At 42.6% G+C, this 13,469-nt stretch overlaps 1 protein-coding gene across 4 annotated transcripts in view; it reads right to left on the minus strand.

The window, feature by feature from the left end:
- Nucleotides 1-13,469, minus strand: part of plod3 (procollagen-lysine, 2-oxoglutarate 5-dioxygenase 3) — a 120,071-nt gene that overhangs the window by 25,620 nt on the left and 80,982 nt on the right. For all 4 annotated transcript variants that reach the window (XM_065025104.1, XM_065025103.1, XM_065025102.1 and 1 more), the window contains 3 exons: nucleotides 1,247-1,360; nucleotides 524-700; nucleotides 118-264 (listed from right to left, as the gene is read on the minus strand). In XM_065025104.1, the coding sequence (XP_064881176.1) occupies nucleotides 118-264; nucleotides 524-700; nucleotides 1,247-1,360 (438 nt within the window). The remainder of the gene's footprint in view (nucleotides 1-117; nucleotides 265-523; nucleotides 701-1,246; nucleotides 1,361-13,469) is intronic.

The following is a 13,469-nucleotide window of genomic DNA, read 5'->3' on the forward strand; positions in this document are numbered from 1 at the left end:
CATTACTGACGATATGTCTCAGGGCATCGCAAGACTTCCTTTTTTAAAGGAAAAACACGTCCTCTTTACTGTTATGTGATTTGTGGATAAGTATTTAACATGTGTCTGTGATTGTACCTTGGGGAAGTAGCCTGGGTAGAGTTTCTCAGTAACAGGGCTGATGTATTCTTTTAGGAACTTGAGCCACTCCTTCTCAAAACCAATCTGGTTCATATGAATATCTACAGTCGGGACGTTCTCATAGCCCCCTGCAAGACGCTCATCCTGGAAAACACACAGAAGAAAACAGTTGACCAAAGAGACATAGTAGTCACAGATGCACACTCCCTCTCCCTCTCCCTCTCCTCCTCCTCCTCCCTCTCCTCCTCCTCCCTCCCTCCTCCCCCTCCCTCCCTCCCTCCCTCCCTCCCTCTCCTCCTCCTCCTCCTCCCTCCCTCCCTCCCTCCCTCCCTCTCCCTCCTCCTCCTCCTCCTCCCTCCCTCCTCCTCCTCCTCCCCCTCCCTCCCTCCCTCCTCCTCCTCACCGTATGTCTTCCTCCACTCCATCCTCCAAAGTCTTCCATGGTTTCCACCAGATCATCACACATCCTGTCTGTAAAGGATGGGAACCAGTACACATCAGGGCACGGCTGCTCCACGATGGTCTGGTTGTCTTCAAAGATCTTAGAGTAGTTTTCATGGATATACTTCTCCTTCCAGTCCTATAACACATATATAACATATATTACCATGGATATACTTCTCCTTCCAGTCCTATAACACATATATAACATATATTACCATGGATATACTTCTCCTTCCAGTCCTATAACACATATATAACATATATTACCATGGTGTGCGTGATGGTGTGTGTGATGGTGTGTGTGTGTGTGTGTGTGATGGTGTGTGTGTGTGTGAGTGTGATGGTGTGTGTGTGTGTGATGGTGTGTGTGTGTGTGTGATGTATGTGTGTGTGTGTGTGTGTGTGTGTGTGTGTGAGTGTGATGGTGTGTGTGATGGTGTGTGTGTGTGTGATGGTGTGTGTGATGTATGTGTGTGTGTGTGTGTGTGTGATGTATGTGTGTGTGTGTGTGTGTGTGTGTGTGAGTGTGATGGTGTGTGTGTGATGTATGTGTGTGTGATGTATGTGTGTGTGATGTATGTGTGTGTGTGTGTGTGATGTATGTGTGTGTGATGTATGTGTGTGTGTGTGTGTGTGTGTGATGTGTGTGTGTGTGTGTGTGTGTGTGTGTGTGTGCTCTCACCAGAGGGTTGTCAAAGATCTGCCACATGTCCGGATGAAGTCTGCTGGTGTTGTAGTTGGAGGAGGAGACCAGACGACCAAACTCATCACGATTAGACACAAACATAAACACTCCCTGTAACACAACATAGGAAATATAGACTTTCATATATACAGTGTGTGTATATATATATATATATAAAAGACTCTCAGCTCCTAAGAGACCCAGTGAGACTCTCAGCGACCCAGTGAGACTCTCAGAGACCCAGTGAGACTCTCAGAGACCCAGTGAGACTCTCAGCGACCCAGTGAGACTCTCAGCGACCCAGTGAGACTCTCAGCGACCCAGTGAGACTCTCAGCGACCCAGTGAGACTCTCAGAGACTCTCAGAGACCCAGTGAGACTCTCAGCGACCCAGTGAGACTCTCAGCGACCCAGTGAGACTCTCAGAGACCCAGTGAGACTCTCAGAGACCCAGTGAGACTCTCAGAGACCCAGTGAGACTCTCAGAGACCCAGTGAGACTCTCAGAGATCCAGTGAGACTCTCAGAGATCCAGTGAGACTCTCAGCTCTTAGAGATCCAGTGAGACTCTCAGCTCTTAGAGACCCAGTGAGACTCAAGAGTAGAAGTGTAGCTGCTGCCTATTCATTTTTATTCATTGGAAAAAATATCAAAATACATAATTCCACAGGCCTGATCAACTTTATGTGAAGGAGATGTGTACACTGCATGAGGCAAATGGTGGTCACACCAGATACTGACTGGTTCTCTGATCCAAACCCCTAAGATACCCCTTTAAGGTATCTGTGACCAACAGATTAATATCTGTAATCCCAGTCGTGTGAAATCCATAGATTAGGGACTTTATTTCACTGATTTCCGTATATGAACTGTAACTCATTAAAACCTTTGACATGAATGCGTTTATATTGTTGTTCAGTATGTACAGTACCAGTCAAAAGTTTGGACACACCTACTCATTCCAGGGTTTTTCTTTATTTTTACTATTTTCTACATTGTAGAATAATAGTGAAGACATCAAAACTATGAAATAGGGGAACAAAATGGCGCCGTAGAGAGAACACGGTGTTTCAGCGAGCTCTCGTGGCATTCGTAAATTTATATTCTTACATTAATCTCCTAGCTTGAAAAAGTGGTAGAATTGGCTAAATAAGTTACCATATAATGAGTCTTGACGACTATTTCGCAAAAATCTCTGACAACATGCCCAATAGAACTACTAAGAAGTCGACCAAAACCACCACCCCTGTGGATGTGCATGAGGAGCTAGCTAACGTTAGCGAAGCTAACACCATTGCGGACCCGGGCACAATGGACCTGATGATTCAAAAGATGACTGATAACATTACTAAAGTGATCGATGCTAAGATAAGAACGGTCTTGGAAGCAATAGCAGGCCATTCAGCTGAAATACAGAGCGTTGTGAAACGGGTTGTTGAGGCGGAAGGAAGAATTGCTGCAGTGGATACTTCAACTACATCTATGGACGCTAAGATAAAAGCACTTGAGAAACAGGTGCGCGAAATGGCGGAGCACATTGACGACTTGGATAATCGAGGACGCAGATGCAATATTTGTGTTGTGGGACTCCCGGAAAATTCTGAAGGGACACGTTCAGTAAAATTCTTTGAGGAATGGATCCCTGGCTACCTACAAATGGACACTAAGGCTGGTCGTGTGAAGCTGGACAGAGCCCATCGCTCTCAAGCACCGATACCGGGCCCCAATCAACGCCCACGGCCGGTGGTTATAAAGCTCCACAACTTCACCGACAAGCAGCGCGTCATGGATGCGGCTAGAAACATCGGCTCTGATGGTAGTCAACATAAAGGTCCAAAGGTCTCATTCTTCAATGATTATTCCACAGCGGTTGTACGAAGACGCAAAGCGTTTGATGAGGCGAAGGCTCGACTCAGGAGAATGAAGATGGACTACGCACTGTTGTACCCGGCCACATTGAAGATTATGGTCAACGGATCACCTAAAAAGCTCTACACACCTGAAGAGGCTGCTGCGTTTATTGACTCTCTCGGGTAAATAACTTTAAGCTGCACCTCCACAGCATTGAATAACTTTGCTTATTTTTGGTTGAATCTGATCACGAAACAGTGGTGTGAGTCCCCACGTACTCCGGCTCAGTAATATTCGTAACTTTATTATTGTTGGTTGAATCTGATCACGAAACAGTGGTGTGAGTCCCCACGTACTCCGGCTCAGTAATATTCATAACTTTATTATTGTTGGTTGAATCTGATCACGAAACAGTGGTGTGAGTCCCCAACTCCGGCTCAGTAATATTCGTAACTTTATTATTGTTGGTTGAATCTGATCACGAAACAGTGGTGTGAGTCCCCACGTACTCCGGCTCAGTAATATTCGTAACTTTATTATTGTTGGTTGAATCTGATCACGAAACAGTGGTGTGAGTCCCCACGTACTCCGGCTCAGTAATATTCGTAACTTTATTATTGTTGGTTGAATCTGATCACGAAACAGTGGTGTGAGTCCCCACGTACTCCGGCTCAGTAATATTCATAACTTTATTATTGTTGGTTGAATCTGATCACGAAACAGTGGTGTGAGTCCCCACGTACTCCGGCTCAGTAATATTCATAACTTTATTATTGTTGGTTGAATCTGATCACGAAACAGTGGTGTGAGTCCCCACGCATCGGCTCAGTAATATTCGTAACTTTATTATTGTTGGTTGAATCTGATCACGAAACAGTGGTGTGAGTCCCCACGTACTCCGGCTCAGTAATATTCGTAACTTTATTATTGTTGGTTGAATCTGATCACGAAACAGTGGTGTGAGTCCCCACGCATCGGCTCAGTAATATTCATAACTTTATTATTGTTGGTTGAATCTGATCACGAAACAGTGGTGTGAGTCCCCACGTACTCCGGCTCAGTAATATTCGTAACTTTATTATTGTTGGTTGAATCTGATCACGAAACAGTGGTGTGAGTCCCCACGCATCTCGGCTCAGTAATATTCATAACTTTATTATTGTTGGTTGAATCTGATCACGAAACAGTGGTGTGAGTCCCCACGTACTCCGGCTCAGTAATATTCATAACTTTATTATTGTTGGTTGAATCTGATCACGAAACAGTGGTGTGAGTCCCCACGTACTCCGGCTCAGTAATATTCGTAACTTTATTATTGTTGGTTGAATCTGATCACGAAACAGTGGTGTGAGTCCCCACGTACTCCGGCTCAGTAATATTCGTAACTTTATTATTGTTGGTTGAATCTGATCACGAAACAGTGGTGTGAGTCCCCACGCATCTCCGGCTCAGTAATATTCGTAACTTTATTATTGTTGGTTGAATCTGATCACGAAACAGTGGTGTGAGTCCCCACGTACTCCGGCTCAGTAATATTCGTAACTTTATTATTGTTGGTTGAATCTGATCACGAAACAGTGGTGTGAGTCCCCACGTACATCCGGCTCAGTAATATTCGTAACTTTATTATTGTTGGTTGAATCTGATCACGAAACAGTGGTGTGAGTCCCCACGTACTCCGGCTCAGTAATATTCGTAACTTTATTATTGTTGGTTGAATCTGATCACGAAACAGTGGTGTGAGTCCCCACGTGATCCGGCTCAGTAATATTCATAACTTTATTATTGTTGGTTGAATCTGATCATGAAACAGTGGTGTGAGTCCCCACGTACTCCGGCTCAGTAATATTCATAACTTTATTATTGTTGGTTGAATCTGATCATGAAACAGTGGTGTGAGTCCCCACGTACTCGGCTCAGTAATATTCATAACTTTATTATTGTTGGTTGAATCTGATCACGAAACAGTGGTGTGAGTCCCCACGTACTCCGGCTCAGTAATATTCGTAACTTTATTATTGTTGGTTGAATCTGATCACGAAACAGTGGTGTGAGTCCCCACGTACTCGGCTCAGTAATATTCGTAACTTTATTATTGTTGGTTGAATCTGATCACGAAACAGTGGTGTGAGTCCCCACGTACTCCGGCTCAGTAATATTCGTAACTTTATTATTGTTGGTTGAATCTGATCACGAAACAGTGGTGTGAGTCCCCACGTACTCCGGCTCAGTAATATTCAGTAACTTTATTATTGTTGGTTGAATCTGATCACGAAACAGTGGTGTGAGTCCCCACGTACTCCGGCTCAGTAATATTCGTAACTTTATTATTGTTGGTTGAATCTGATCACGAAACAGTGGTGTGAGTCCCCACGTACTCCGGCTCAGTAATATTCGTAACTTTATTATTGTTGGTTGAATCTGATCACGAAACAGTGGTGTGAGTCCCCACGCATCTCCGGCTCAGTAATATTCGTAACTTTATTATTGTTGGTTGAATCTGATCACGAAACAGTGGGTGAGTCCCCACGTGCTCCGGCTCAGAAACAGTGGTGTGAAACAGTGGTGTGAGTCCCACGCACTCCGGCTCAGTAATATTCATAACTTTATTATTGTTGGTTGAATCTGATCACGAAACAGTGGTGTGAGTCCCCACGTACTCCGGCTCAGTAATATTCATAACTTTATTATTGTTGGTTGAATCTGATCACGAAACAGTGGTGTGAGTCCCCACGCACTCCGGCTCAGTAATATTCGTAACTTTATTATTGTTGGTTGAATCTGATCACGAAACAGTGGTGTGAGTCCCCACGTACTCCGGCTCAGTAATATTCATAACTTTATTATTGTTGGTTGAATCTGATCACGAAACAGTGGTGTGAGTCCCCACGTACTCCGGCTCAGTAATATTCGTAACTTTATTATTGTTGGTTGAATCTGATCACGAAACAGTGGTGTGAGTCCCCACGCACTCCGGCTCAGTAATATTCGTAACTTTATTATTGTTGGTTGAATCTGATCACGAAACAGTGGTGTGAGTCCCCACGTACTCCGGCTCAGTAATATTCGTAACTTTATTATTGTTGGTTGAATCTGATCACGAAACAGTGGTGTGAGTCCCCACGTACTCCGGCTCAGTAATATTCGTAACTTTATTATTGTTGGTTGAATCTGATCACGAAACAGTGGTGTGAGTCCCCACGTACTCCGGCTCAGTAATATTCGTAACTTTATTATTGTTGGTTGAATCTGATCACGAAACAGTGGTGTGAGTCCCCACGTACTCCGGCTCAGTAATATTCGTAACTTTATTATTGTTGGTTGAATCTGATCACGAAACAGTGGTGTGAGTCCCCACGTACTCCGGCTCAGTAATATTCGTAACTTTATTATTGTTGGTTGAATCTGATCACGAAACAGTGGTGTGAGTCCCCACGTACTCCGGCTCAGTAATATTCGTAACTTTATTATTGTTGGTTGAATCTGATCACGAAACAGTGGTGTGAGTCCCCACGTACTCCGGCTCAGTAATATTCGTAACTTTATTATTGTTGGTTGAATCTGATCACGAAACAGTGGTGTGAGTCCCCACGCACTCCGGCTCAGTAATATTCATAACTTTATTATTGTTGGTTGAATCTGATCACGAAACAGTGGTGTGAGTCCCCACGTACTCCGGCTCAGTAATATTCGTAACTTTATTATTGTTGGTTGAATCTGATCACGAAACAGTGGTGTGAGTCCCCACGCACTCGGCTCAGTAATATTCATAACTTTATTATTGTTGGTTGAATCTGATCACGAAACAGTGGTGTGAGTCCCCACGTACTCCGGCTCAGTAATATTCGTAACTTTATTATTGTTGGTTGAATCTGATCACGAAACAGTGGTGTGAGTCCCCACGTACTCCGGCTCAGTAATATTCGTAACTTTATTATTGTTGGTTGAATCTGATCACGAAACAGTGGTGTGAGTCCCCACGTACTCCGGCTCAGTAATATTCATAACTTTATTATTGTTGGTTGAATCTGATCACGAAACAGTGGTGTGAGTCCCCACGCACTCCGGCTCAGTAATATTCGTAACTTTATTATTGTTGGTTGAATCTGATCACGAAACAGTGGTGTGAGTCCCCACGTACTCCGGCTCAGTAATATTCGTAACTTTATTATTGTTGGTTGAATCTGATCACGAAACAGTGGTGTGAGTCCCCACGTACTCCGGCTCAGTAATATTCATAACTTTATTATTGTTGGTTGAATCTGATCACGAAACAGTGGTGTGAGTCCCCACGTACTCCGGCTCAGTAATATTCGTAACTTTATTATTGTTGGTTGAATCTGATCACGAAACAGTGGTGTGAGTCCCCACGTACTCGGCTCAGTAATATTCGTAACTTTATTATTGTTGGTTGAATCTGATCACGAAACAGTGGTGTGAGTCCCCACGTACTCCGGCTCAGTAATATTCGTAACTTTATTATTGTTGGTTGAATCTGATCACGAAACAGTGGTGTGAGTCCCCAATCCGGCTCAGTAATATTCATAACTTTATTATTGTTGGTTGAATCTGATCATGAAACAGTGGTGTGAGTCCCCACGTACTCCGGCTCAGTAATATTCGTAACTTTATTATTGTTGGTTGAATCTGATCACGAAACAGTGGTGTGAGTCCCCACGCACTCCGGCTCAGTAATATTCGTAACTTTATTATTGTTGGTTGAATCTGATCACGAAACAGTGGTGTGAGTCCCCACGTACTCCGGCTCAGTAATATTCGTAACTTTATTATTGTTGGTTGAATCTGATCACGAAACAGTGGTGTGAGTCCCCAGTACTCCGGCTCAGTAATATTCAGTAACTTTATTATTGTTGGTTGAATCTGATCACGAAACAGTGGTGTGAGTCCCCACGTACTCCGGCTCAGTAATATTCGTAACTTTATTATTTTTGGTTGAATCTGATCACGAAACAGTGGTGTGAGTCCCCACGCATCTCCGGCTCAGTAATATTCGTAACTTTATTATTGTTGGTTGAATCTGATCACGAAACAGTGGTGTGAGTCCCCACGTACTCCGGCTCAGTAATATTCGTAACTTTATTATTGTTCGTTGAATCTGATCACGAAACAGTGGTGTGAGTCCCCACGTACTCCGGCTCAGTAATATTCGTAACTTTATTATTGTTGGTTGAATCTGATCACGAAACAGTGGTGTGAGTCCCCACGTACTCGGCTCAGTAATATTCGTAACTTTATTATTGTTGGTTGAATCTGATCACGAAACAGTGGTGTGAGTCCCCACGTACTCCGGCTCAGTAATATTCGTAACTTTATTATTTTTGGTTGAATCTGATCACGAAAAACAGTGGTGTGAGTCCCCACGTGACTCCTGCTCAGTAATATTCGTAACTTTATTATTGTTGGTTGAATCTGATCACGAAACAGTGGTGTGAGTCCCCACGCACCGGCTCAGTAATATTCGTAACTTTATTATTGTTCGTTGAATCTGATCACGAAACAGTGGTGTGAGTCCCCACGCATCCGGCTCAGTAATATTCGTAACTTTATTATTGTTGGTTGAATCTGATCACGAAACAGTGGTGTGAGTCCCCACGTACTCCGGCTCAGTAATATTCAGTAACTTTATTATTGTTGGTTGAATCTGATCACGAAACAGTGGTGTGAGTCCCCACGTACTCCGGCTCAGTAATATTCGTAACTTTATTATTTTTGGTTGAATCTGATCACGAAACAGTGGTGTGAGTCCCCACGCATCCGGCTCAGTAATATTCGTAACTTTATTATTGTTGGTTGAATCTGATCACGAAACAGTGGTGTGAGTCCCCACGTACTCCGGCTCAGTAATATTCGTAACTTTATTATTGTTCGTTGAATCTGATCACGAAACAGTGGTGTGAGTCCCCACGTATCCGGCTCAGTAATATTCGTAACTTTATTATTGTTGGTTGAATCTGATCACGAAACAGTGGTGTGAGTCCCCACGCACTCCGGCTCAGTAATATTCGTAACTTTATTATTGTTGGTTGAATCTGATCACGAAACAGTGGTGTGAGTCCCCACGTACTCCGGCTCAGTAATATTCGTAACTTTATTATTGTTGGTTGAATCTGATCACGAAACAGTGGTGTGAGTCCCCACGCATCTCGGCTCAGTAATATTCGTAACTTTATTATTGTTGGTTGAATCTGATCACGAAACAGTGGTGTGAGTCCCCACGTATCCGGCTCAGTAATATTCGTGAACTTTATTATTGTTGGTTGAATCTGAAACAGTGGTGTGAGTCCCCACGTACTCGGCTCAGTAATATTCGTAACTTTATTATTTTTGGTTGAATCTGATCACGAAACAGTGGTGTGAGTCCCCACGCATCGGCTCAGTAATATTCGTAACTTTATTATTGTTGGTTGAATCTGATCACGAAACAGTGGTGTGAGTCCCCACGTACTCCGGCTCAGTAATATTCAGAACTTTATTATTGTTGGTTGAATCTGATCACGAAACAGTGGTGTGAGTCCCCACGTATCCGGCTCAGTAATATTCGTAACTTTATTATTGTTGGTTGAATCTGATCACGAAACAGTGGTGTGAACTCCGGCTCAGTAATATTCGTAACTTTATTATTGTTGGTTGAATCTGATCACGAAACAGTGGTGTGAGTCCGGCTCAGTAATATTCGTAACTTTATTATTGTTGGTTGAATCTGATCACGAAACAGTGGTGTGAGTCCCCACGTATCCGGCTCAGTAATATTCGTAACTTTATTATTGTTGGTTGAATCTGATCACGAAACAGTGGTGTGAGTCCCCACGTACTCCGGCTCAGTAATATTCGTAACTTTATTATTGTTCGTTGAATCTGATCACGAAACAGTGGTGTGAGTCCCCACGCATCTCGGCTCAGTAATATTCGTAACTTTATTATTGTTGGTTGAATCTGATCACGAAACAGTGGTGTGAGTCCCCACGTACTCCGGCTCAGTAATATTCGTAACTTTATTATTGTTGGTTGAATCTGATCACGAAACAGTGGTGTGAGTCCCCACGTACTCCGGCTCAGTAATATTCGTAACTTTATTATTTTTGGTTGAATCTGATCACGAAACAGTGGTGTGAGTCCCCACGTACTCCGGCTCAGTAATATTCGTAACTTTATTATTGTTGGTTGAATCTGATCACGAAACAGTGGTGTGAGTCCCCACGATCCGGCTCAGTAATATTCGTAACTTTATTATTGTTCGTTGAATCTGATCACGAAACAGTGGTGTGAGTCCCCACGTACTCCGGCTCAGTAATATTCGTAACTTTATTATTGTTGGTTGAATCTGATCACGAAACAGTGGTGTGAGTCCCCACGTACTCCGGCTCAGTAATATTCGTAACTTTATTATTGTTGGTTGAATCTGATCACGAAACAGTGGTGTGAGTCCCCACGCACTCCGGCTCAGTAATATTCGTAACTTTATTATTGTTGGTTGAATCTGATCACGAAACAGTGGTGTGAGTCCCCACGCACTCCGGCTCAGTAATATTCGTAACTTTATTATTGTTGGTTGAATCTGATCACGAAAACAGTGGTGTGAGTCCCCACGTACTCCGGCTCAGTAATATTCGTAACTTTATTATTGTTGGTTGAATCTGATCACGAAACAGTGGTGTGAGTCCCCACGCATCCGGCTCAGTAATATTCGTAACTTTATTATTTTTGGTTGAATCTGATCACGAAACAGTGGTGTGAGTCCCCACGCATCTCGGCTCAGTAATATTCGTAACTTTATTATTGTTGGTTGAATCTGATCACGAAACAGTGGTGTGAGTCCCCACGCATCCGGCTCAGTAATATTCGTAACTTTATTATTGTTGGTTGAATCTGATCACGAAACAGTGGTGTGAGTCCCCACGACTCCGGCTCAGTAATATTCGTAACTTTATTATTGTTGGTTGAATCTGATCACGAAACAGTGGTGTGAGTCCCCACGCACTCTCGGCTCAGTAATATTCATAACTTTATTATTGTTGGTTGAATCTGATCATGAAACAGTGGTGTGAGTCCCCACGTACTCCGGCTCAGTAATATTCATAACTTTATTATTGTTGGTTGAATCTGATCACGAAACAGTGGTGTGAGTCCCCACGTACTCCGGCTCAGTAATATTCGTAACTTTATTATTTTTGGTTGAATCTGATCACGAAACAGTGGTGTGAGTCCCCACGTACTCCGGCTCAGTAATATTCGTAACTTTATTATTTTTCTTGCTAAAGTAATAGCCGCTATAGCTCAGGCTGAGATATGTGTGAATTCATATTGGTGCCCAGGCTTGGTTTTAGGTGGAAGAGCCTCAATCTTCTTCTATTGATTTTCTTTTCCATATATATAAAGGATGAGGCTATTGAGCGGCAATGCGGACTTAAGAGTCTACATTGGAGAGTTGAAATCCCCTGCATGTTAGCTAGTGGGAAAACCCCCTTTTGGATTTTTACATGTTTCATTTTTGGGTTTAGTATAGTTCGAGTTCAGGGTTCATATTTTTTGTTTATGCTCAGTGAGATAGAGGAGAGTTCAACACATGGAAAAAGGTACCACCCCACTTTTACATCCAGGATCCAGTCTGAATATTGAATGGTCAAGATACAATGGCAGATAACAGACTGCATGTATGTACGTGGAACATTAGAGGGAGCCATAACCCCATTAAGAGGAAGAAAGTATTGTCTTTTTTGAAAAAAGAAAATATTGATATTGCACTGTTGCAAGAAACCCATTTGGATGATAAGGAGCACCTGAAATTACAACAAGGAGGGTTTGGTCAAGTGTTTTTCTCATCATTTACATCCAGAAGTAGAGGTGTAGCAATTCTGGTGAAAAAGAACTTACCACTTAAGGTCTTGAATTGTGTGAAAGATAAAATTTGGTCGCTTTGTTATAATTAATGGTACTTTACAAGGGCAGAACATTTCCATAATGAATATTTACCTCCCCCTGCTCACCCCCCTGATTTCACCACTAAGGCATTTCTAGACTTTTCAGAATTAAACTCAGACACTGCAGTGGTTGGAGGAGATTTTAACTGCCTGTTGAACCCCCTTATTGATAAGTTTCCCAGTGGTATAGCTTCACTCTCTCCTCAAGCTAAGTCTCTTAAAGTTATTTGTGATGATATGGGGTATGCGGATGTCTGGAGAGCTTTCCATCCCTCCAACAGAGAGTTCACTTTTTTTCTCTGCACCTCATGGATGTCAGACTAGAATAGATTATTTTTTTATGCCCAAGACGTCTTTGCAGTCTGTTTTATCTGCTAGGATAGGAAGCATAGTCATATCTGATCATGCTGAGGTGATCCTGGACATAAAACTCAACGGGGCATTCAATCGGTCAAGACATTGGAGGTTGAACACAACCATTCTTAAAGACCATACATTCACATCATACTTTATAACAGAGTTTAAAGCATTTTTCTCTATTAACTCTCAATCAACAGATAACCCCTGGCTCCTTTGGGAGACCTGTAAAGCGTATGCCAGGGGTCTGATTATGTCATACACAGCTACTAAGAGACGGAAAAAGCGGGAAAAGCAAAACATGTTAGAGGGTGAATTAGGAACTAAAGAGAAGGACATTAAAACGCCCACTCCTGCCCTATTAAAAGAAATATCAGTCATTAGATCAACGTTAGACTCTCTCCTAACACAGGACGCTGAAAAGAAAATGAGATTTGTCAGGCAAAAGCTATATGAACATGGCGATAAGCCAGGAAAGTACTTGACATACATAGCTAAAAAGAGGGCTGACTCTCAGTCAATTGCTACTATTACTGATTCTGATGGTAATCATTTATATGAAAATAAATTGATAAGTGACTAATTTAAGAAATTTTATACAAACCTTTATGCCTCAGAACTGCCAAAGGATGCACCCAAATTAATGGAGAACTTCTTTGGTAAGATTGAGCTCCCTACTATCTCCGAAGAACAGAGGTCCCTCCTTAATGCCCCTATTACCAAGGAAGAGATAATGCTCGCAATTAAGAATCTGCAAAATGGTAAGGCCCCAGGACCAGACGGGTTTTGTAGTGAGTTCTTTAAAGAGTTCCATGGCCTGATCCTTGAGCCATTGCGTGATATGTTTAACCACTCATTTTCAAATGACCAACTCCCTCAAACGCTGAGAGAAGCCAACATTTCACTTATTCTCAAAAAGGGAAAATGTCCAGAGTCTTGTTCCTCGTACAGACCAATTTCCCTTCTGAATGTGGATAGAAAATTGCTTTCTAAAATTCTAGCCACAAGATTAGAGTACTCATTGCCACTAATTGTGAAAGGAGACCAAACTGGCTTCATTAGGGGCCGTAAGTC

This window comes from Oncorhynchus nerka, linkage group LG12 (assembly GCF_034236695.1).
Source record: "Oncorhynchus nerka isolate Pitt River linkage group LG12, Oner_Uvic_2.0, whole genome shotgun sequence".
Classification (NCBI taxonomy): domain Eukaryota; kingdom Metazoa; phylum Chordata; class Actinopteri; order Salmoniformes; family Salmonidae; genus Oncorhynchus; species Oncorhynchus nerka.